The sequence below is a fragment of the Propithecus coquereli genome, unplaced genomic scaffold (genome assembly GCF_000956105.1).
Source record: "Propithecus coquereli isolate 6110/MARCELLA unplaced genomic scaffold, Pcoq_1.0 Scaffold29, whole genome shotgun sequence".
Lineage (NCBI taxonomy): Eukaryota > Metazoa > Chordata > Mammalia > Primates > Indriidae > Propithecus > Propithecus coquereli.
This window is the reverse complement of record NW_012148507.1, coordinates 5762763-5787564: the sequence shown is the minus strand read 5'-3', so window position 1 is coordinate 5787564 and position 24802 is coordinate 5762763. Positions and strand designations below refer to the sequence as shown.

At 40.5% G+C, this 24802-nt stretch overlaps 1 protein-coding gene across 3 annotated transcripts in view; it reads right to left on the bottom strand.

The window, feature by feature from the left end:
• Nucleotides 1-24802, bottom strand: part of FUT10 (fucosyltransferase 10 (alpha (1,3) fucosyltransferase)) — a 63287-nt gene that overhangs the window by 11268 nt on the left and 27217 nt on the right. For all 3 annotated transcript variants that reach the window (XM_012648608.1, XM_012648606.1, XM_012648605.1), the window contains exon 3: nucleotides 413-1248. In XM_012648608.1, the coding sequence (XP_012504062.1) occupies nucleotides 413-1248 (836 nt within the window). The remainder of the gene's footprint in view (nucleotides 1-412; nucleotides 1249-24802) is intronic.

Sequence of the window (24802 nt, the reverse complement as noted above, 5' to 3'; positions counted from 1 at the left end):
TAAGCGTAAAAGTTCTGGTGGAAGTCACCGTACTTCTTTGCCACAGCGTCAACGGAGAGGTTAAAGGACTGACCATGTGGATGAAATGCAAAGCTTTAATTTTTTTATGTTTGGGCCTTCTCCCCTCTTTCTACAGTTTCCCTGGGTCACTGCCTGGCACCTGCAGTGCAGCTATCCTCCAGAAACATCAAGGAGAACTGAAGGCCCTCGGGAAGAAGGGCATGGCTTGTAAACTTCAGTCCCAAAGAGAACAATGAAGTACTCAACCATCTTGCAGAGCCCAGCCTCCCCATAGGATAAAGAACAGTAATGAGGTGGCCACCACAGACGGAAGTGCAGCAGCCACGCAGGAGGGCAGAGACCATGGAGGTGGCCAGCCTAGTGTCTCTCTGCCAGACCCTGATGCGCTTACCTTTTCCTGAAGCCTGATATTATCCCACACCTTGGTGCACACCATACACTCAAAGGCATCGATGTAATTGTCCTGGTTGATGTCCTGCACACCCCATTTCCGTTCCCTGAGAGCTGTCAGAAGCCTCTGGTTAGAGATCTCACCCTTCAGCTTCCATTCTACGTAGGCCTCATACAATCTGTCATCATCATCCAGTCGTCGGATGTAACTTGCCAGCTCTCTGGGGTGAGAAAATTCCGAGACGAGAATAGCACTTTTGTTACTTGGAAGCCAGTCTGTGACGCTGGGGGATCCGTAATATACGGGGACTACGCCCAGCTTCAGGGGTCTCCAGAACTTCTCGGTGATGTAGTCGTCACACACCGCGTTCTCAAAAGCAAGGATAAACTTGTACTGGGCAATGATCCTGTAAAAGCCATCGGCATCCATAGACACTGGGCTTTTCAGCTGCTGGGGGAGATCTCTGTTTCGTAAACACTCCCCGTAGGAGTCGACCTCGATGTAAGTCATCAGCTCGCGAACGTAGCTGTCCCTATCTGATGGTGGGTCACAGTCTGACTGTACGTACACCAGCGGAGCAAGTCTTTTCCTAAGGTTATTCTTGGACTGCAGAGGAACTAGGTATCGGAGGGACTTCAGGACTTCTATGCCCTCCAAGTACTGGGTGGTTAGTGGCAAGTGGGAGTGCCTGCTGAATGTGGCAGTGTAGTTGAACAAGGTGATGACCGGCTCATGAAAGAGCTTATAATTGTTTTTCGGGGACTCTTCATGAAAAAGGGCCCAGTCGTGATGGGCTTTCCTAGGCAGAGGTAAACTATCTATGTTAAAGTCAGTACCTAGGAAAAGAAAAGAAAATATTAATTAGTATGTCCAAAAGAATTTTGGTGTCTCAGTTTGAGTCTACCTGGTAAGATTAGCATACGGAGGAGTCTGAAGCTATAATTGAAAAGCATGTGACAATGTCACTGCAAAGTGGCTGGCAGCCAATCGTGAGGCTTTTGCCCCAGAAACTGCTTAGGGGGAGGATCGCTTAGGAAAAGAACTATCTTTCTCATTTTATGAAAAAGGAAATGGGAGTAGTGTCTGGCCAGGGTCTAAAGGAGAATTGATTCCACTGCCTCCTGCAACTGTCCTTTCTTCCTGGAGGTGCTGTCTATGAGAGGACAGGAGAAATAAAGAGATAAAGATAGACAGCTCTTAAATAAGAAAAGAGTAAGAGAAACGAAGCCAAAAAAGGAAAGCAACTGGGTTGGTGGATTAATTGCAAAAAAAAAAAAAAAAAGTGAAATCATGCAAAGGTAGCCAGAAGAAATATACAGGATAGATTTTTAAAATCCAAAATGATTGATTTCAACAAAGTACAGTTAATCAATCTTTGTCAAAATGGCAGACGAGAGGCTTTTAAGGACGAAAGAGCTGATAATAGCACTATGTTACAGACCACCGCGGGATGGACAGGAATTAACAAGCACATCAAGAAATAAAAGAAGGCATAACAGGATTATAATTATGAGTGATTCTAGCTTCCCCAGGATTAATTGGAAAACCTTTGAAACATGATAACGTGCAGACAGAATTGATGGATGTGGTAAGCAATTGTTTCCTGACTGCGTGGGTCGAGATCCAATCAGGAAGAACTTATTTCTATAACTGAGAAAGAAGAATGGAGACAATATCACAATAGGTAATAGAGAATTTCTGAAGTGTTCCTGACACTGATGATTTCTTGGACCCTGATTTGAGTTTTTAAAAATAAACATGAGGAAATGGCCAAAAAAAAAAAAAAATTGATCTTCCAGCACCCACTGGGGGGAGAAAGAACGCCACCAAATGAATACTTAACAGCAGAATAAAACATATCCTTTGATGGAGCTCATAAAAATTAATTATTTAATGCCAGTGCATACTTGTGCAAATAAATAGAAACTCTTTGGTGCCAACAGTGCATCAATGAGAAATCAATCAATCAAGAAACCCTTTTAAACAAAGATCAGATAAGATTATGTCAGAGGACATGTGCTCAGCACAGAAAACTGCTGAAGAAAGTTCCTCTGCCTTTATAACAAGCTTCTATTCTAAATCATCAGCAATCACTTACGTGTAAAAAATGGGTATACACTTGTTTACCTGGCGTTTGCTATATTTGATCTTTAACATCAAAAAGAATACTCACCTAACACACCCAAAATTTAATGGAATATAGAGGTGGATGGTTGGCAAAGGTTAATAACCATTAAGACAGAGAAATGTGAGGACATGAAACAGAATTTGAGAAGAAAGGCAATTTGTCACGTTGAAGTACAATAGTTGCTGCTCAAAAACGGCAAAGGCTGGTCAAGTCGCCAGTGACGGGAAATGGAACCTATAAAATTGAGTTAGAACCTAAACAGAGAGTCAAGGCATTTATCCGGGAGAGAAAGTATCAGAATCCAATCCATGGGAATTGGAGACAGGGATCAAAGTGGTAAGATTAGTGACTAAAGACGACACAATTCAAACAAAAGTAGACCCAGCATTAACTGGGGGGGCGGTTCAGGCACAGGGGTTCTGAATGAGTGACTCAAGCACAAGTCACTGTCCGCTGCTAATTGCCAGGTGGCACATGTGTGGTTCTGAATCTGGCTGAGCGCGGGTGCATCACGGCAAAGATCTCAAATGCAGAGCATGGACGCAGAAAGACACGAAGCCTGCTTCAGAGAACGGAGAGGACCTGAGTTCTACATCAGCTTGTCTACATCACTAAGGTGTAGGAAGAACTAAAACTGGCTGTGTCTAGACTCTTTTGTAGCCATGATGAGGGGCCGTTCAGGGTGTGTTGGTAACAGGAATAGGACTTGAAAACCCGTGCCAGTTATAATGAGCCTGCGACTCATGCTACCTGCGAGATGCAGGCTTATAGGTTCATTGTACCTCCATCCAAGTTGCTGTTAGAATCTCGATGTTGGAAGGAGAGGGAGAAGAGGATGAGGTCCCTCCCACATGCAATCTATAGTAGCCAAAAAAGCTTGCAGCGTCTAAGCAAACAATATTCGTATTCATGTATGAAGAAGCAACGCACCTTTTTAAAAATGAGAACATTAAGTTCTCCTACATCCATCTGAATTCTGTTTAGTTTGTAGGGGTGGGGCTCTCTTTAACAGTGGGAGATGCTTCTTGAATAGTTAAAGGGATCTAACTTTCCAGAAGTATTTCCCATATTTACTATGTAAAAAAAGCATTTCCTAGTAACTTCCCTGAGATACACACACAGAACACAACCACACACATGCTCACGCATGCATGTGCACGATCCCATTAAAACGGGTTTTCTATTAGATTGTTTCAAACTACAATCTTTCTTTGGGGAAGAGTAGAAATAGGTCATCTTGCCCTGTGAGCTTCTCTCCTAAGCCTAGAGCTTCAGATGGTAAACATTCAAGAGCACTGAAATTAGAACCATGACAGACCTAAACTATTAAAAATAATATTTCACCAGGGACTTCATGGCCTAGAATAGGAGCGTCGATACTGAGCAGTTTCTAAACGGTATTGGACGTGGCTCAGGAAACAGCTGCATTATTTAGCTCTTCCTGACTTCAGTAATCATGCCGACTATAACAAAAGAGTTGGAACCGGGGTCTTTAAAGAAATGAAAATCAATTAACCTATGGTAAATCCGTAAAAAATGAGACGAACTTGCATGCGAATGGTTCACTAGTTTCCTACAGCCGTCTTCACTGCCTCTTACACTTAACAACTTCAGATTCAAACTTTCATTTCTCTGGGGTGTTATGTGTTTACTGAATACTGACGAACGTATGTGTTCCCTTACACAACAGCTGACAAATAGATCTTAAGCACGAATGTGCACCAAAAAGGGAATAGCAACTTGGAATACAAATGGAATAAAATTAATGCTGGCCAAGGATGCCAGACGGCAACGGTGGAGCCTAGATCTGAAGTGGCAGGGAAGCCAAGGAGTGACATACTCTATGGGATGTGTTCGTGTGCCCTCCCCTGCTACAGGAGCACGTCCTCTTCTCTCGTTACTCACACACACTGGTGAAACCAGAAGGCGACGTGTATTATTAACCCCACTTTACTAACAAAGTGTGACTCGATTATCTAGAGCTGCAAATCCCAGGTGGGGAACAGATATGTCAGACTCGCTGACAGTAAAGTACCAGAAGGATCGTCGCCGAATGAATGGCTCCTCACACCCGCGAGTGTGCGCACACAAAGGCTAGCCAGCTCGAGCACGCTGACGACGTGGACACCCCGGGCCGATCGGGAAGATGGCATGCCTCGATCTGGGAAACAGAAGTGCTCCCGCAAAATGCTCTCCAAAGGTCATCTCTATTTTGAAAAAAAGAAGAACCTCTACCATAAAACTGTGTGTCCTCTAAAATGTGGTCCCACCAAAAAATACTCCAACAGAATTAAAGCTTTCAAGGAAAAACATTTTAGACCAAAGGGCTGCCTCGTATGTTATCATCTAGCATTTGCAGAGCTCACTGCTGTTTTTGAAGACTTTTCACGTGAGTTTTCTCAACTTAATCCACACAATTCCATTGGCTCATTTATTTTCTACAAGGCTCTGAGGGTTAACTGAAAATTGGAAAGAATGGGGCCAGTAACTGGGAGAGGCTCCTATTACCTCATGCTGAATTCTGAACAAAAGAACTAACTCTGCAGATATCCTGGCTCCAGCCACTGCAGGGGGACTCTGGACTGGACTTGAAGAGCTCTCATACTAACTTCTGGACCCATGTTCCTCCCTCTTCTCCAGCCATCTCTCTTCGAGAGTCCTTTTAGTCAACTACCATGCAGCCCTCTCTCTATTATACATGTTCAGTTAAGTATGTCTACGCTACTCCTGGGCATGGTAATTTCTCACACCCCTTTCTGAGCCAGTGCTGTAGGCTGGTCATTACTTTGCAATCAGGGCTCGAAGCAAGAGTATAAACAGGGTCCTTTGTACCATATGTTTATGTATTGAAAAGCCAGACATCGACCTAACAAGCTGTTACATGTTCTGTCCTTCCACCGTAGCATATATATCTTCATGATTAAAATGTGTATATTTGTATACACTGTGTGTGTGTGTGGCAATAGTGCACACCAAATAACTGTGGATAACACAAATCAAAAATTAACATCGTTTTCTGCTAAAGATGATGATTCCTCTTGGTGCTTGGTGTTGGGTGAGAAGAGGAAAAGGGAGAGGGGTCCTCCTGGCCTGCTGGGATGTGTCTATGCGCCCACTCCTATAACAGGAATGCATCCTCTTCTTTCACTATTCCCACATAGACTGGTGGAAACCAGAAGGCAATGGGTATTATTAACCCTACTTCACCCCACCTTACACCCAACCCCTCAAACCTTCTCTTCCATTCACTCAGGCCCACCACAGCTGAAACACCCATTTCTTCTTCTTTCCTGGGGCAAGGGTGGAGGTTCGCTCATGTCCTTTCTGGGTCTTGCCCCTCCCTTCCCAGACGGACTCCAGAACGCATAGAGGAGCTGCCACACAGAGGCATCCCCACAGAAATCTGAGCAGCCCCTAAGGCCTTCACATGCTGGACCAACACTATAGGCCAACAGATCAAGTTGTTTTTTTAGGTTCATATTTTTCCTGGAATGACTTGAAATACACTGAATCCAAATTCATATGAAGAACAAAACATGATCAACATGGAAGAGTTTGCTCTTTAAAAAAAAAAAAAAAAACTCCACCAAATTGGATCAATGGGCCAATGCTTTGTATAAACTCATCACTAAAGCAAAGAATTGAAAGCAGAGACCTTCTTTATGATGGAGACTAATTTCTTTCAGATACACCAGCGTCCCCAAACACACCTTCTTTTGGGATTTCAAGCACCAAGCTCAGTATTACAATGGTGGTCTTTTGCCCAAGATTAGCGTGCTCTCTGCCAAACCCGGGTTCATAAAGAGCACAGAGTGACCTCAGTTCTTTTTTCTACAAGATGCATTAGTCACTGGCTTGGCAGTTGCTGGGCTCCATTCCCACCCTTCTGTGCTATGCTCTATATTGTATGGGGCTGACACCCTGCAAATTTCATTTCTCAGGATCCCTGGACACCTGGCTTGCAATTAGGTCCTGCCAGTGGGAGCACTGTAGGGAGACTGCAAGGCAGGAGGAGGGAAGGAACCTCCCCAAAGTCTTCTCGTGCAGCAGCACTGGCGGTGACAATGGTGACAGCCAAAGCAGCAGTGACAATGGGCCATGAGTGCCCGCTGGCAGGGTCCTGCTCAGTTAGTTAACTCACCTCCACCAGCGCTCTGGGCAAAGCTACTTCTCCATGTGCTTCTCCAGCCCAGGGTGGCAGTGGTTTCCTACAGTTATTCATTTTGCATAACTTTCTCTTCCCCTTTTCTCCACCAGCCCTTCAGCCCCTTTGTGACTAATTCCTGTAATAAATTCCCACTGTTTGAAATACCTAGAATGATTTCTATTTTCCTATTAGAATATGATGAATATGGAGGCCCATTTCAAAAGCGTGGGACTTCCATCCGATTGCAATTGATTATTCCAAGTTCTGTTGCAAGTTTTCTCTTGCTTTCTTGGTCCTTGATTTTTCTAAAAATACTGTTTCTTTATGATTCTACCCCCTTGTTACCATCATCCTAGGCTTCTATTTTCCCCTCAGAGAATCACCTTTCTGTTTCTCTTTTAGTCCATCTGGTGACACTATAGAAGCAGAAAAATGCAAGCCTCCTATTTAAGAAGGAAAAATATAAAAATCCGAAAACGAGACTTTAAGAAAGGAACCATTGAATTACTCAAAATCAAAAATACATTCCCCATTCAGGTGCTGTGCTATAAATTTTTTCTCAGAGCTTCAAATTAAAATATACAGAATACAGAGGCCCAGGTAACTGCAAAGAATAATCAGGTGGAGGTGAAGGTCTTCAGTAAAACTGTGTGTGACCACATTCTGAGTTTTATGACAAGGCCAGGCACAGTGGCTCACGCCTGTAATCCTAACACTTTGGGAGGCCCAGGCGGAAAGCTCGCTTGAGGTCAGGAGTTCGAGACCAGCCTAAGCAAGAGCAAGACTCTGTCTCTACTAAAAATAGAAAGAAATTAGCTGGACAACTAAAAATATATAGAAAAAATTAGCCGGGAATGGTGGTGCATGCCTGTAATCCCAGCTACTCGGGAGGCTGAGGCAGAAGGACCGCTTAAGCCCAGGAGTTTGAGGTTGCTGTGAGCTAGGCTGATGCCACGGCACTCTAGCCTGGGCAACAGAGTGAGACTGTCTCCAAAAAATAAAAAAATAAGTCTTATCACAAATTACAAATCCTCTCCACTGTATTTCTTGACACTTAACGTAAACAGAGATAATAAACACTTTCTTATTGCTAAAAGATTTTACTAGAGCCATTTACCCATGTGAAGTGAAAATTATAGTCAAAAGACGTTAAAGCTTGTGGAATGACTGGCAAAACAGGACTATGTAGGAGACAGCAATAGTTCATAAATTACACCTATTGTTAATCACCTCAGCTGTCACTAAACTCGCAGTGACCTCACCTAGTTCTGTTCTCATAACCTGCCTTGGATTACATCGTTTGTTTCACGAAGCTCAAAAACTTCATTACAGCTGTTACAGCTGTCTACAATAAGCCTAAAGCAAATTAAAGTACTTCTGACAGCTTCTAAATCCGAGCACACAATGAAATTCAGTTTCTCCCAATAATTAGAAAAAGTGAAAATTAGGTGTGAATAGGGAAGGTTTTGGGAAAAATAAGCTGAAAACAGAGCAGGGGTAATAGCTTGCAGTGCAGCCTAAGGCAATGCCCTCCACTCAAGGAGACAGAGGTCTAGAGGGCCTCAATGCGTTGCAAAGCCAGTTCAGAGAATTCTAGAATATTCCAGTGAACTCTGATATGAAACTTTCATGACAAGGCTACATAACTCTGTAGAGGGTTCGTGAATATCTCTGAAGACATGTGAAGAATTTATTCTCAGTTATTGAAAGTTATTAAACACGTTAAGGTGTTTCTATTCATCACATGGGTTAGTCTCTATTGCAGTCAATGTATCTGGAGACAGGAGACAACACTATTAACTCAGAAAAAGCATAGCCATTTCTAAAAAGCAAAGTTTTTACTGAGTCCTACTATTTGGAAAGCATTAAACCAAGAACTCTGGGGCTTCAAAGATGAACAAAATAAGCCCCAAGTGATTATTATGATTATAAATGTAAATGTTAAACCATTAGCTGAAATTCGATCTTGACTAACAAAAATGCAAATAGCCATGGCAGGAGAAAGAAAGGAGTAATTATTTCTAACTGGTCAAAGAGCTAGGGGCTAAATTACTGATAAGGACATGGAAAATTCAGCAATTAAAAAAATAAGACCCAATTACCCAATCATTAACTCAAGGCAAACAAGAAAAGTAATCAGTGTACTATCTGGTTCACCCATGAATATCACTTGCATAGTCATAATATGTAAAGATTGAATATTGATCTATCAAATGTGATAATATATGTGGAGGGGGGATTCAGGAAGGGTAAATATGTATGTGTTGAAAAGAGAGAGTAAAAGAGTGAATCCTCATCTTCCAAGATAAGGAGTCAATAGATCATGCTTCATACTGAAAAATCATGAAATACATCAGCATGTTAGTTACAGATCTGGTAACAACCGAAAGAGTCAGGAAAAAAGTCTGGAGACTGATAACCTCAGGAGATACCCATTTGCTATGGAAACTTGGAGTACACATAGCTTTGTTTAAATAAATAGATAAATACATAAAGTGAACAAAAGATTATACGGGAAAAGTAATTCTCCCTCTCCATACCCCACCACCCAGGACATTGCCCTCTGTTAACAGTTTCTTGTATGTTTTGCATTTTTTAAAAAATGAATGGATGGATGGATGAATGGATGGATGGATAGATGGATGATGGAAGGAAGGAATGAGGGAGGACGGGAGGGAGGGAGAGGAGAGAGAGATGGGAGAGAGATGGAGGGACAGAGGGAAGGAGGAAAGTATATCCAATTAAACTATGATATAATGCTTTCTTATACCTAGAATTTTTATTTATACTTAGTGAAAGAGCTCTCCTAAATTTACTCACAGATTTTTATTATTTATCACTCTTGTGAATATCACTTCTAGAAAAATATAAGTTAAACTGGTTAAAGTATCAAAATTTCAAAACAGTCTGACTCTTCTGAATCACTTTTTCAATCTTTGATGTCTGTTTTTCTATATACTATTTTGCCCTATAATATTAAGACTGTTAGCAATAAAGCATTGCTTAAAAGAGCTCCATTATCATCTCTGAGATTTCCTTCCAAGCCACTGACACCGATTTCCAAGTTTTAATGGTGATGCTTTCTTGATATTACCAGAGGTTGTCAAAGAAAGTTTTCAGACACCGAACTAGACTCATATTCTTTCTTCAAATGGTCATTGAATGGTTTGTTGATGGAAGCATCACAGGGCTGCAGGTGCCCCATTATTCTAGATGAAAGAACAACCCAGTTTCTGTCCATGCATGCATTCACACTACATCATTGCTGCTACCTGGCTGACAAAGACTGGCGGGAGGTTATCAACTGCAAAATACATGTTGGTTTCAGAGATGTTAAAATTTGGAAAGAAAAAATTTTTAGAATTAAAAAATTTTTTTCACATAAATGGAAGCATACACACTGTTAGGAACCAGGTATTATCTGTATAAGTACCATGGAGATACTTCCATATCAGTACATACAGAGCTACTCTTTAATGATTACATGGTATTACTCCATTGTGTGTATACACTCACTTCCATATTCTCCCAATTTTTCTACTTTGTGGGGCAAAATCTAAATGATGAAGAGTGGGTCAAGAAACAGCTATTTTCCCAAGTTAGGTGCATCACATCTGAAGGTACTTGATACTGCTGCTATCTTTAACAGTAGCTAAAATTTCTGTGCCCACTGTCCATGTGTCTGCCTTAGACCCTTGGCTGAAGGGACATTTTACTGAATGTACTAAATACAGCCATCAATCTCCAAGCTAATTAAATCAAAGGTTTATCTTCTGAAACTAATGATCAAGACACCAACTGAGTGTTTTTTTCAAAGCAAGTCTATCCACCAGGTAGATATGGAAACTGCCTAATCATTTTACTCCACATAGCCTTTGGGGCACATTTGACCTCAATTGGAAGCTGTGACTTGGAGAAATAAATGTTCCTCATTCTCAAAACCTGCAGTGTTCCACTCCATTTAATCATCTTAGAGTCTCTCTCTACCCGAGAGAGAAACAGTGCAGAATAAAGTACTGTCCTCAAAAGTTAATCATGTCCAGGATACTCCCAGTTTGATTTTCTAATGTACATGTCTCATTCCTGAAACAGCAACAAACTTGGTCAAGGATTTTTAGGGCCACATTAAGAATCCCTAGTAATATAATGCATAAATTGTATTTTATAGGCCAACGTCCAATACTTTAAAAAAATAAAATTCAACTCTCCTATGGCAGTCAAAAAAGGACGAGACACTGAAAACATAAAGTGACATAAATAAACATTTTCCAATAATTTTATAGCCAGAGCAATCAAGCAAGACAAAGAAATAAAGGGTATCAAATTGGGAAAGAGGAGGTCAAACTATCCCTGTTTGCTGATGATCTGATCTTGTATCCAGAAAACCCTAAAGACTCCATCAAGAGACTCCTAGAATTGATAAATAAATTCAGCGAAGTCTCAGGTTACAAAATCAATGCACGCAAATCAGTAGCATTTCCTTATACCAGTAACAGTCAGGTTGAGGGTCAAATCAAAGACCCAATACCATTCACAACAGCTATGAAGAAAACAAAATACCTAGGAACATACTTACCTAAGGAAATGAAAGATCTCTACAAGGAGAACTATGAAACACTGATGAAAGAAATCACAGAGGACACAAACAAATGGGAAAACATCTAATGCTCATGGATGTGTAGAATCAATATTGCTAAAATGTCCATACTACCCAAAGTAATTTACAGATTCAATGCAATCCCCATCAAATTTCCAATATCATATTTCACAGATCTAGAAAAAATAATTCTACACTTCATTTGGAACCAAAAAAGAGTCTGAGCAGCCAAAGTAATCTTAAGCAAAAAGAACAAATCTGGAGGCATCATATTATCTGACTTCAAATTATAGTACAAGGATATAGTAACCAAAACAGCATAGCACTGGTATAAAAGTAAAGACATAGACCAATAGAACAGAACAAAGAACCCAATATAAAACCATCTACCTACAACCAACTGATCTTCAACAAAGCAGACAACAACATACACTGGGGAAAGGAAGCCCTATTCAATAAATGGTGCTGGGAAAACTGGATAGCCACACGTGGAAGAATGAAACAGGACCCCCATCTCTCACCATATACAAAAACTTACTCAAGATGGATAAAAGACTAAAATGTAAGGCATGAAACCTTAAAAAGGCTAGAAGAAACCATAGGAAAAACTTTATTACATTTTTATCATCAAATTTCTAGTAATAATACATGCTCAATACAAGAAATTTTATTGAGCTCAAAAACACAAAAGAAGGAGGGGGTAGGAGGAGGAGGAAGAGAAGGAAAAGGAGCATCACCCGTATTCCCAAAGAAAAGCAACGTTCAACTGGCCTTTTTTTCCCATATGTGTGTGTGTGTGTGTGTGTGTGTGTGTGTGTGTGTGTTTGCATGGGGGGTGAGTATGTGTGAGAGACGATGTGTGCATATACAAGTGTATACATTGAGTGTGTTTTAAATGTGTGTGTTTGTGCATATGCAAGTGTATACTTGTGAGTGTGTTATGAGTGTGTGTATAGGATTAAGTAAGAACATACTGATTTCAACTCACCAGTGGAGTCACTACTGACATGTCTTGAGAAAAGGAATTTATAGTGAGATTAGTTCATTTTATATTATTTATACCTAAAGTAAGATGAAATTTGTCTCCAAACACCCTATCCTGTAGACACTATGGCTCAAAGAAAGAACAGAGGGGCCTCAAAAGAAGAGATGAACATTTCCACGTCTACTCTCATCACGGCAAGGGAAGGCTCCTTGCTTCGTGGCTCAATTTCTCCCTGTCCTCCAAGGCACAGGAGTGACACATGTGCATCACGTGTCTGCAGCAGAGCACAGCAGGCAGCCAACAGGCAAGCAGGGCACATGGCAAAAACACATGACACAGGGGGAGAACATGAGGCTTCTCAGAGAGGGGTCTCTTTAGATAGGTGAGGTCACAGAGCTTTCAGCTGCTACCGCCATCATATACATGATCACATGGAAAGGCCTCACTGACATGAGGCGAAATGACAGAGTAGAAGGATGCCTTCTGTGACATGTCGAATGCTGAACAAAACAGGCCTGCCTGCCCCAGACTTCTGGCTAATTTCATAAATAAATGCCTTCATGGCTAAGCCACTTTTGGTCAAGTTTTTGATACTTGTGGCTTAATGTATTCCAATGAAGATGGCATTAGTCTACAGCCAGGGTTTGGAAGTCTGCATGTTGGTGTTTGAGAAGCAATGTTACAGATGTGACCTTTCCTGCTTTGTTTCTAGACAGGCTAAATTGCTCCTGCCAGTGGGACTCTAGGAAGTGAATACTTTTGCAGGAAGAGCTTTGCAAGTTGCTGAACTCCTCGTGTTAGTTGTTCCCTGTTATTCTGTGGCTTGTTGTATGGATCTGAACCACAGCACTGATCATACTCCATCGCAATTACGCACGTACCTGCCTCACTCCCCATCAGACAGGGAGCCCTTCTTGTTAACCTTTGCCCACAGAACCTCACACAGTACCTACAGTGTAGGAGGTACTCAAAGATATTCAGGGAATAAATAAACACATTTTTAGGTCTTACTTTGTAAAAGCCAGGCCTTAGCTCATTCTGGCGATATGAGGTAGAGAGTACGCAAGAAGTAAAAGTAGGAACTGTGTACTAACAGCAAGTAGTGGTCAGGGAGATAGAGTTCAAATGTGGAACCACTGTGAATTCTAAAAAAATCTTAAGGCTGGGTGCGATGACTCACACCTGTAATCTAGCACTTTGGGAGCCCGAAGTGGGAGGATCGCTTAAGGCCGAGAGTTCAAGACCAGCCTGGTCAATAGCGAGACCCCATGTCTACAAAAAAAATTAAAAATTAGCCGGGCATGGTGACACACGCCTATAGTCCTAGCTACTTGGGAGGCTGAGGCAGGTGAATCACTTGAGCCCAGGAGTTGGAGGTTGCAGTGAGCTATGATGATGCCACGGCACTCCAGCCTGGGCGACAGAGCAATACCCTGTCCACAAAAGAAAATCTTAAAATTAAATCAAAGCATTGAAATATGGGACAGCTTTCCACACAAGTGTCATCTGAAATATCAGTTTCACCGCAAGCAAACAGGAATTTCAGTTCACATTACAAGCTGTTAGATTTCATGACTTGTACCTCTACCAGTTGAGGTCAACAGGTTTCTGGGAACATAAAAGGATACCTTAAGTTAGGGAGAAATGAGTGAAACAAATTGATGAGAAAAATCACTATATCATCTTATGAACTTTTTCTTGACTCATTTATTCTTAAAAATATAGCAGTTTTATTTTAATTACTCATGATAATATTTCACAGTAGTCTAGTAAGTGACACTACCACCTCATAAAAAAATAACGAAGACTTAGCAATATTATGGCATTCAGTTATTAATTCTTTGCAAAGAAAATGATTTTTCACCGAATCGATTTAAGAAAGAATTAGGTATAAGAATAGAAAATGAGATCTTAAGGAAATACTAAAGAACTCCATTGTTAACCTGAGCTTTGGTAGGGAAGATCTTTCAGTTGGAGTTAATTTCTTGATTATTCCATGCTGACTACATTTTCATGAGTGTTTATTATATAGAAGCATCTTAGCAGTCAGTCATGGGGAAACACTAAGATTCATTCTAATTCTGAGCTCATGTGAAATCTGTGAAATTATAACTGGCACATAAATCAATAAATCAAGTGTCCTCGGCTTTTCTGAGAAGTTTTATACAAATCGAATGTGTAAGTAAACAATAAATAAAATTTTGTTAAGAGCAGAACCAATTCCCAATTTGCTGTTTGAGCTTGCAAAATTTAATTATCTATTTTTATTTTGCTTCCAATTTTTCACAGGTTAAAAAAATTCAAACTTGGAGGGGAAATCGGTACAGGCTTTTCAGAGACTAATTTAACAATGTGTATCAAAATTTTAATTTAATTTATCCATTGACACACAACTCAGATATCCACAGAAATAATAGCACATATTAAATATAAGCAGAGATATACAAGTATGTTCATAGTAACATAACAAATAAAGAACCTAAAAAAAATTGATGAGGAATGGTTAAATAAATTTATTACTTCCATACTCCAGAATCAACATAGCTTTAAAAATAATTAAGTAAATTGATATAGTCTAACATAAAAAAATCTTCAAAACATGTTCAAATGGAAAAAGCAATATATATCTATGGTATGATTCAGTTAAAGAAAAAAAAATAGGCAAAACTACAGGCTGAATTCAATTTTACATAAAAATTCTGGAGGGACGGCCATTAATCTGACTGGCATGCGACTCGAGAAAAAGATAAAATTTCATTTTTTGTCTGGCAGACTTATTTATTGTTTAGATGTTGCATCTAAACATCTAGATTATGCATTATTTGTGTAATTTTTAAAAATGTAAAAATTAGCAAAAAACACAGAGACGTCTCTCAAAGTGAAGCATGAAAAGGCCTCACAAACTTTGTATAATACAGAAAAGCTCACAGATACACTTCCAAACCACCACACCATCGCAGTAGTGCTTAGGAAATACCACCCTTGGAATCCTACCTGCTTATAAGCATATCTTATTTCAGAATTTATGTGGAAAATTACGTGGCAGAACCACATAAAACCAGGTATTTCATCTGCCCCAAAGGAAAGTTGGCAGATTATGTTTTACTTGAACATAAACAGGTGCATGTGTTCTGCAAACATCCAGCTAATGAATTATCTCAGATGTAAACGAGAGATTTGCACACGTCCTCTGAGAAGCCCAGTTCGAACAACGCCTCAGAGTTTAGCCGAAAAGTTGGCTGGATTTTAAAGATTAAACTGACATCAAAGTAATCAAGCTAGAGTCCATCAAATCAAGCAGCTTGAAATAATAATTCTCATTAATTTCATTTGTTCATCTTAATGCTTTCAAATACATACTTCATAATCTTGATTACATTTAAAAACATTAAATGTTGGCAATGTTCAAGCTCTTAAAATAGCATTCTGGTAGGTAGAAAAGTCATAAAATATAATATGTCCTTAATAAAATAGGAAACCAAACCATAAAGAATGTGCTCAGTGGAAATCAGGTGAGTGATGCAAGCCCCCAGCGAGAACCTCCAGCTGGATTTGGCTTCCAGAGAGATTCTCCCAGAGGTCAGTCCCTTGTAGATTAGAGCCTCAGAGTAAAGAAACACACAGTGTTTATTTTTCTTTTCTTTTCTTTTTTTTTTTTTTGAGACAGAGTCTTGCTCTGTTGCCCAGGCTAGAGTGCCGTGGTGTCAGCCTAGCTCACAGCAACCTCAAACTCCTGGGCTCAAGAGATACTCCTGCCTCAGCGTCCCGAGTAGCTGGAACTACAGGCATGCACCACCATGTCCGGCTAGTTTTTTCTATATATTTTTAGTTGTCCAATTAATTTCTTCCTATTTTTAGTAGAGACGGGGTCTCGCTCTTGCTCAGGCTGGTTTCGAACTCCTGAGCTCAAACAATCCGCCTGCCTCAGCCTCCCAGAGAGCTAGGATTACAGGCGTGAGCCACCATGCCCAGCCTATTTTTCTTTTTTAAAATTTTATTTCTTTCAGAATATTACAGGGCAGGGGTACAAATGCTTTGGTCACATAAATTGCCTTTGCACCGCCCTAGTCAAAGCTACAAGTGTGCCCATCCCCCAAATAGCGTGCACCATACTGTTAGGTGTGAGTTTACCCATCCCCTCCTCTCACCTCCCACCTCCCACCTGCCCGATCCCCGATGAATGTTACTTCCATATGTGCACATAAGCGTTGATCAATTAGTACCAGTTTAATGGTGAGTACATGTGGTGTTTTTTCCATTCTTGGGATACTTCACCTAGCAGAATGGGCTCCAGCTCTATCCGGATAATACAAGAGGTGCTAGATCACTATCGTTTTTTGTGGTTGAGTAGTACTCCATGGTATACATATACCACATTTTACTAATCCACTCATGTATTGATGGGCACTTGGGTTGTTTCTACATCTTTATGATTGTGAATTGTGCTGCTATAAACATTCAAGTGCAGATGTCTTTTTTACAGAATATCTTTTTTTCTTATGGGTAAATACCCAGTGTGGGATTTCTGGATCAAATGGTAGTTCTACTTTTAATTCCTTGAGTTATCTCCATACTGTTTTCCACGGAGGTTGTACTAGCTTTCAGTTTTGTCCTTCTCCTATTGGATAGAATCTCCTGAAACTGGTGTCTAATGTTCTATATAGTACTCCTGAGAGGAGGCTGGGGTGAACGACCTGTCTCAATTTGCCTGGGACTTGTCTTTTCTTTACCACTGAAAATCCCATATCGGAGGAACTCCCAGAGTTCTGGGCAACTCAGGACAGGTAGTCACTTCTGGGCCATACTCCTATCAAAGAAAATAAGATGTTCAGGCCCTTCCGTTGCCTCAGCATGGGCAGAAGAGGCACACAATTACGCTCAGCCAAGCCTTACTCGTTGTCATGTAAGTTTACAACACAGGCTGAAAATCAGGGTTTAGTTTCTTGATTGGAAAACAGAGGAATCACAAAAACATGCCGTGCAAAAGACGCCAGACCAAAAAAAGAGTACATAGCGTATAATTTAATTTATATGAAGTCTCTAAACTGGCAAAACTAACCTGTAGTAATAGAAATAAGATCAGTGGTTTTGCTTGTTTTTCTGGTGGCAGGGGAAGGGATAGACTTACAGAGGGGCACTAGGGAACTTTCTGGAGTGAGCGGAAGGCTCTGTATCTTGATCAGGGTGGTGGTTACTGAAACGTCTGTCAAAACTCATCAACAGCAGATGTAAAAATGTGTGCGTTTATTTATGTGAACTTCACATTTAAAGAATTGGTTTTAAAAAGCCGAATGAGATCTTCCATCACCAAAAAGATCCAGGCCTGATTGAGCAGTATCTTTAGGGATGCCATCGGCGGGATTTCTGAGTTAGACATAGGCTTGCGGCAAAGAGCTGGGGTCACTTTCAACTCTTATTTTCAGGACTCTAAGGGGGCAGCACATTACTCCACTCTCTTACCTAAGATAAATTCAAAATTCACTCGGAATCTGTACAGTCCTTCATCACAGGAAACCGTACAGATTTTTTTTTTTTTTTTTTTTGAGACAGAGTCTTGCTCTGTTGACCGGGCTAGATGCCATGGCATCAGCCTAGCTCACAGCAACCTCAAACTCCTGGGCTCAAGCGATCCTCCTGCCTCAGCCTCCCGAGTAGCTGGGACTACAAGCACATGCCACCATGCCCAGCTAATTTTTCTATATATATTTTTTTAGTTGTCCAGATAATTTCTCTCTATTTTTAGTAGAGACGGGGTCTCGCTCTTGCTCAGGCTGGTCTCCAACTCCTGACCTTGAGTGATCCACCCGCCTCAGCCTCCCAGAGTGCTAGGATTACAGGCATGAGCCATCGAACCCGGCCCATACAGATTCTTAAATATCTAAAGAAAAGCATAGTTAATGTTCCCCTATTTCATGTTATTTTATTGTTGTTATAACTATGAACTCATCAAAGACCAGAAGACCAGAGGCACAAGAGAAAGGGAGATGGTATAGATTTCAGTGCCTCTGAATAACACAACAGAGCAGCCCGGCATAAATAGCTCCTAGCACAGCGATAACCCCAGCTGTGGGAACCTAATCTAATAAAAACGTGTGAAGTAGCTTTGGGTCAGGAGGTGGGCTCTGCGCCGATCACGATGCCTTACTTATTCCAAGGAAGCATCCCAGAGTTGGCTGGATACTAGGAAAGAGAGGCATAGACTTCCAAGACAGGAGGATACAAGCACCTGGGAGGGGAACAGAGGATGTAAACAAATGCTCTTCAACGCACCAAGTGGTCCTTCCGTAGGCAAATAGCCCTTGAGTATTTGATTTTTAGCTTGTCCTGATCCAACGATCACTTTTCAGTTGCCCGCCTCTTCTGTGATACTAACACTGCCCAGAGCATTGGTACACACTGCAAATAGTTGGCATCTGAGGCTGGAACTGACAGCATCTGCCTCGTTGCTGTACAGCCCCGAGATAGGAGTGTAGCACCCATGGGAGACAAGGGGCTGCCCACTGGTGACGACTGCAGGAGAGGAAAGCAGCCTGACCATTAAACAGCCCACAGGGAACTCTCTACGAACTTGCCCTGCAAGTTTTTCAAGTGAAATGCCAGAAATCTCCCACTCGATACATATTTGGCAAGAAATAAGACTCCTGAGCCTTTGGGTGTGTGCGTGCATGTATGTTTCCACGTGCCAAATGTCTGCCGGTTCCTGTTAGCCAGGAAAGCGGCTCTTTGCACTGTACCAATAGAGCCAAAGCGTCTTCCCAGAATTATTACCCGGTTGGGAAATGGAAAGTTATTAGGTTGACTCCTCCATCTGATGGTATGTACTGAAGTCCAGTATGGAGCTGAGATCCAGCCCAGTAAAACATCAGAGCCAGTTCTATCCTCTGCAGCCTGAAAGTGGAGCTGGCATGCAGGGACCCCAGAGCAGCACCATCTGCCCAGGCCAGATCCTGCAGGCGAGCTGCCTGTTCCTGATGGCCAACCTCACAGCCACTCGCCCAGGCCTCCTACCATCTCAGCAAGTCCCCTCTGTCCTATAACGAGCAGTGGAAAGCCACTGGGTGTTACGGTCTGGGCTGTGCAGATGCCAAACCTTGAAAACAAATCCTCCTCCAGTAACTCGGAGCTAGTGCTCAGGAAAAATAACGGCACCGCAGAGATACCATTGAGCTTGCACGAAAGGAATGAGAGGATTAGAATCGGTGAGTGACGTCATGAGAAAAATAGCACATTCGCTGGTCCAAGGTACATAAGAAAATTAAGATAGAATAACACAAAATCAGGATGAAGGGGTGAGACCGGGAAACGCTGAAGTCGTTTTAATCTACAGCACAGCTGGAACTAGGCCAAAATGAACCATGGAGTCATATTTTTATTTTCTATTAATCTGTTCTAGCAGATATGCTGAAGAGGATGTGCTGATTTCAACTTCACTGAATGGCTGTATCTCAAAATGAACTCACACAGCACCATTAGTTACATTAGTTAAGAAAATAGATTCCAGATTTTTTTAAATCTTCATTTTGCATTTAAAACAATATGCCAAATGAAGACAGGGTAATCTAGAACAGTGTCTTAGGACCAGCTCTAAAAAAAAGCACCTGTCAATTTCACTGGGCAGTATCACGAGGCTCTGAACCTCCAAACTCTTCATCGTACTTGACCAGGCAATCACCGTTTGCAGTTCAGAACAGGCACTTGACAATTTCCAAGTTTTCATTCACAGGTTGGACACTGAGAGTCACATCTCCTCATGCACATCATACAGGCAACACAAACCATTTGACGGAGTTAACAGAAATAACAATGCATTGTATTTAAAGCCCGTCCTTACTGAATACACATTTTTATCTTCTTTAGTCTGAAGAACTAGGACAGAAAATCCTCAATGTTAGGGAAACTCACAGCCTTTGAAATCAACATTACCAAGTCAGTTGTTTTAATAAGGCCTCAACATGTCTTCAAAAATATTAAACACAGGGCCAAGGAAGACAAAAGTAAAGCACAGGGAACTGATAGTAAGTCAATGGTGAAAACTTGAAAAGTCTTCAAAAATTGACACTCAGCAATGACAGTACAGCTAGAATTGCAATTTTTTTTTGTTTCTTTTTGTTTTTTATTTCAGCATATTATGGGGGTACAGATGTTTAGGTTACGTATGTTGCCCTTGCCCACCCCCCAACTCCGAGTTTCAAGTGTGTCCATCCCTCGGATGGTGCGCATTGCATTCTTTGTGTATGCATATATCCGTCCCTCCTCCCCCCTCCCCCCTCTCCCCTGTCCGACATCCAATAGATGTCATTCTTATATGTGCACTTATGTGTTGATCAGTTAATATCAATTTGATGGTGAGTACATGCGGTGCTTGTCTTTCCATTCTTGGGATACTTCACTTAGTAGAATGCGTTCGAGCTCTATCCAGGAGTATACAAGAGGTGCTATATCACCATTGTTTCTTAAAGCTGAATAGTAGAATTGCAATTTGATCCACTCAATTCACTCTTCAACTGCAAAGCCGTGCAGGAAGGCAAGAATCTGAAATTAGCGGCCGTGTCATTCACAGGGCTTCAGGCTAGCGGTAGCAGCATAGCACGGGAGCCCCTTAGGCCTGCTCTGTGTTACATTTTTGCTCTGGGTCTGAGTAGAGCCAATGGTATAAAGCCTGTCAAGCAAACCACTAGGAGCCACTCTTTATTCAAATGAAGAACTTCTCTCATGTCATTTGTCATATCTCTGCTTTGCCATCTTAAGAGACCCTGGGCACCAAGGCATTGCAATGGGTCCACGCATAAGAAAATGAAAACATATGAAATAAAAACATTTCACTTTCTAGGTATATAAGACCGTGAGTGGTTTTGTTTATTTTTTCATTTATGCTTATTTTTGAAAAAAAAAAACAAAACGTGCTGGCACCTTGCTATGGATTGAATGTTTGTGTGCCTTGAAAATTCATACAGTGAAGGACTAATGCCATGGTATTGGGGAACGGAGTCTTTGGGAGGTAATAAGTTTTAGATGAGGTCACGACAGTGGAGCCCCCATGATGGGATTAGTGCCCTTATATGAAATGGAAGTGACTGGAGTTTCCTTTCTCTCTCTGTCTTTGTCTCTCTCTCTCTCTCTCTCTCTCTGTGTTTGTCTCTCTCTCTGTCTACCAGATGAGGACACAGCCAGAAGGTGGCTGTCTGCACACCAGGAAGCCAGCCCTTACCAGACACCAGATCTGCAGGCAACTTGATCTTGGACTTCCCAGCCTCCAAAACTGTGAGAAATTTGGATGCCTTTTATTTTTCTCTTGCCCGATTGCTCTGGCTAGGACTTCTAGTATTGTGTTGAACAGGGGTGGTGAGAGTGGGCATCCTTGTCTTGTTCCAGTTCTTAGAGGAAAGGATTTCAGCTTTTCCCCATTCGGTACGATGTTAGCTGTGGGTTTGTTATATATGGCCTTTATTATGTTGAGGTATGTTCCGTCTATGCCTAGTTTGTTAAGAGTTTTTACCATGAAGGGATGTTGAATTTTATCATATGCTTTTTCTGCATCTATTGAGGTGATCATATAGTTTTTGTCCTTCATTCTGTTGATATGATGTATCACATTTATTGATTTGCATATATTGAACCATCTGCATCCCTGGGATAAATTTCACTTTATCATGGTGTATTATCTTTTTGATGTGCTGTTGGATTTGGTTTGCTAGTATTTTGCTGAGGATTTTTGCATCTATGTTCACCGAAGATATTAGGCTCTAGTGTGTTGTTGTTTCATCCTTGTCTGCCCACTCTCACCACTCCTATTCAACGGAGTACTGGAAGTCCTAGCCAGAGCAAGCAGGCAAAAGAAAGAAAGAAAAGGCATCCAAATCAGAAAACAGGAAGTCAAATTGTCCCTTTTTGTGGATGACATAATCTTATATCTAGAAAAACCTAAGGACTCCAGCAAAAAACTCTTAGATCTGATAAATAAGTTCAGTAAAATTTCAGGATACAAAATCAAAATACAAAAATCAGTAGTATTTCCATAAACTAATAATGAACTAGCTGAAAAAGAAATTAAGAAGGCAATCCACTTACAATAGCTACAGAAAAATAAAATACTTAGAAATAAATTTAACCAAGATGTGAAAGATATCTACAAGGAAAATGGCAAAACACTAATGAAAGATATTTAAGAGGACACAAACAAATGGAAAGACATCTCATGCTCATGAAGCAGAATTAATATCGTTAAAATGACCATACAACCCAAAGCAATCTATAAATTCTATGCAATCCCTATCAAAATACCAATGTCATTTTTCATAGAAATAGAAAAAAATAATCCTAATATTTGTATGGAATCATAAAAGAGCCTGAATAGCCAAAGCAATCCTGAGCAAAAAGAACAAAACTGGAGGCATCACATTACCTGACTTCAAAATACATTACAAGGCTATAGTAACCAAAACAGTATGGTATTGGTATAAAAACAGACACACAGACCAATGGAACACAATAGAGAACACAGAAATAAATCTACATATTTACAGCCAACTGATTTCGACAAAGGCACCAAGAACATAGATACCCTTGTCAATAAATGGTGCTTGGAAAATTGTATGTCCACATGCAGAAGAATGAAACTGGACCCCTATCTCTCACCATACACAAAAATCAATGCAAGATAGAATAAAGACTTAAATATAAGACCCAAAACTAGAAAACTACCAGAAGAAAACATAGGGGAAACATTTTTGGACATTAGTCTAGGTAAAGAATTTATAGCTAAGACCTCAAAAACAAAGGCACCAAAAACAAAAATAGACAAATGGGACTATGTTAAACTAAAAAGCTTGTGTACAGCAAATGAAATGATCAACTGAGTGAAGAGATAACCTGTTGAGTGGGAGAAAATATTTGCAAACTATTCATCCAACAAGGGACTAATATCCACAATACACAAGGAACTCAACTCAACAGTAATTAAAAAAAAAAACTCATTAAAATATAAGCAAAGGACACGAATAGACATTTCTCAAAAGAACACATACAAGTGGCTAATAAGTATGTGGAAAAAAATGCTAGGGCTGGCGCAGTGGCCCATGCCTGTAATCCAAGTGTATAGGGAGGCCAAGGTGGGAGGACTGCTGGAGGCTATGAGTTTGAGGCCAGCTTGGCTAACATAGCAAGACCCCATTTCTACAAAAAAACAATTTTTTTAAGAAATAGGAAAAACGTGCAATATCATTAATCATCAGGGAAATGCAAATCAAAACCACTAAGAGATATAATCTTATCCCAGTTAGAACAGCTGTTATTAAAAAGACAAAAAATAACAAATGCTGGTGAGGATGTGGACAAAAGAGAACTCTTACACACTGTTGGTGGGACTGTAAATTAGTACAGCCACTACAGATAACAGTATGGAGATTTCTCAAAAATCTAAAAATAGAACTACCATCCAATCCAGCAAACCCACTGATGCATATCTATCTAAAAGGAAGGAAATCAGTATATCAAAGAGACACCTGCACCTCATGTTTATAGCAGCACTATTCACAACAGCCAAGATCTGGAATCAACCGAAGTGTCCACCCCTGGATGAAGAGATAAAGGAAACGTGGTATATACACACAATGGAAAACTATTCAGCCATAAAAAGAATGAAATCATGTCATTTGCAGCAACACAGGTGGAACTGGAGGTCATTATGTTAAGAGAAATAAGCCACGCACATAAAGACCAAGAGCTCATGTTCTCACAAGCGGGAACTAGAAAGTTGATCTCATGGAGATAGAGAGGAGAATGACAGTTACCAGAGTCTGGGAAGGGCAGAAGGGAGAGAGAGAAGAAAACAGGTTGGTTCGTGGGTCCAAAAATACGGTTAGATAGAAAAAATAAGTTCTAATGTTAATTGGCAGAGTAGGGTGACTATATTTAATGCACTGTGCTAAGATTGATAAAATGAAGGAAAGAAAGGCATTATGTTATAACTTGTAAAAAAAAAAAAAAAGCTTATTACACTCATTTCACCAAGGAATACTTTCAACCTCAAAGGCTAAAAAATAAAATCAACAATGATATAATAAATTCAAGGTAAGTTTGGATTTAAGACATTCGAAATGCTCTAGCATAAGTTTCTAAAATTATGAGACTGACATTGTAAGTAACAATTTGGGTTGAACAAAGCCACATTGGTTAACAATATATTGTATATTTCAAAATAGCTAAAAGAGAGGACTTGAGATGTTTCTAACACATAGAAGTAATAAATACTAGGTGATGGATACTCCAAATACTCTGCCTTGATCATTACACACTCTATGCATGTAACAAAATATCACAGATATCCCATAAATATGTAAAAATATTATGTATCAATTTTAAAAAAAGAGGAGAAGGAGGGGGACTGTGGAATAATGTTCCCTGTGGGGAAAGCAAAGTTCATAGATTATGTAATATATTAGACCATTTATTTAAATGTCATTTATCTAAAATTTATGTGTTTATATGTGTGTATGTTTCAAATATCTGATGGAACACTGTTAAAATAAAATTAA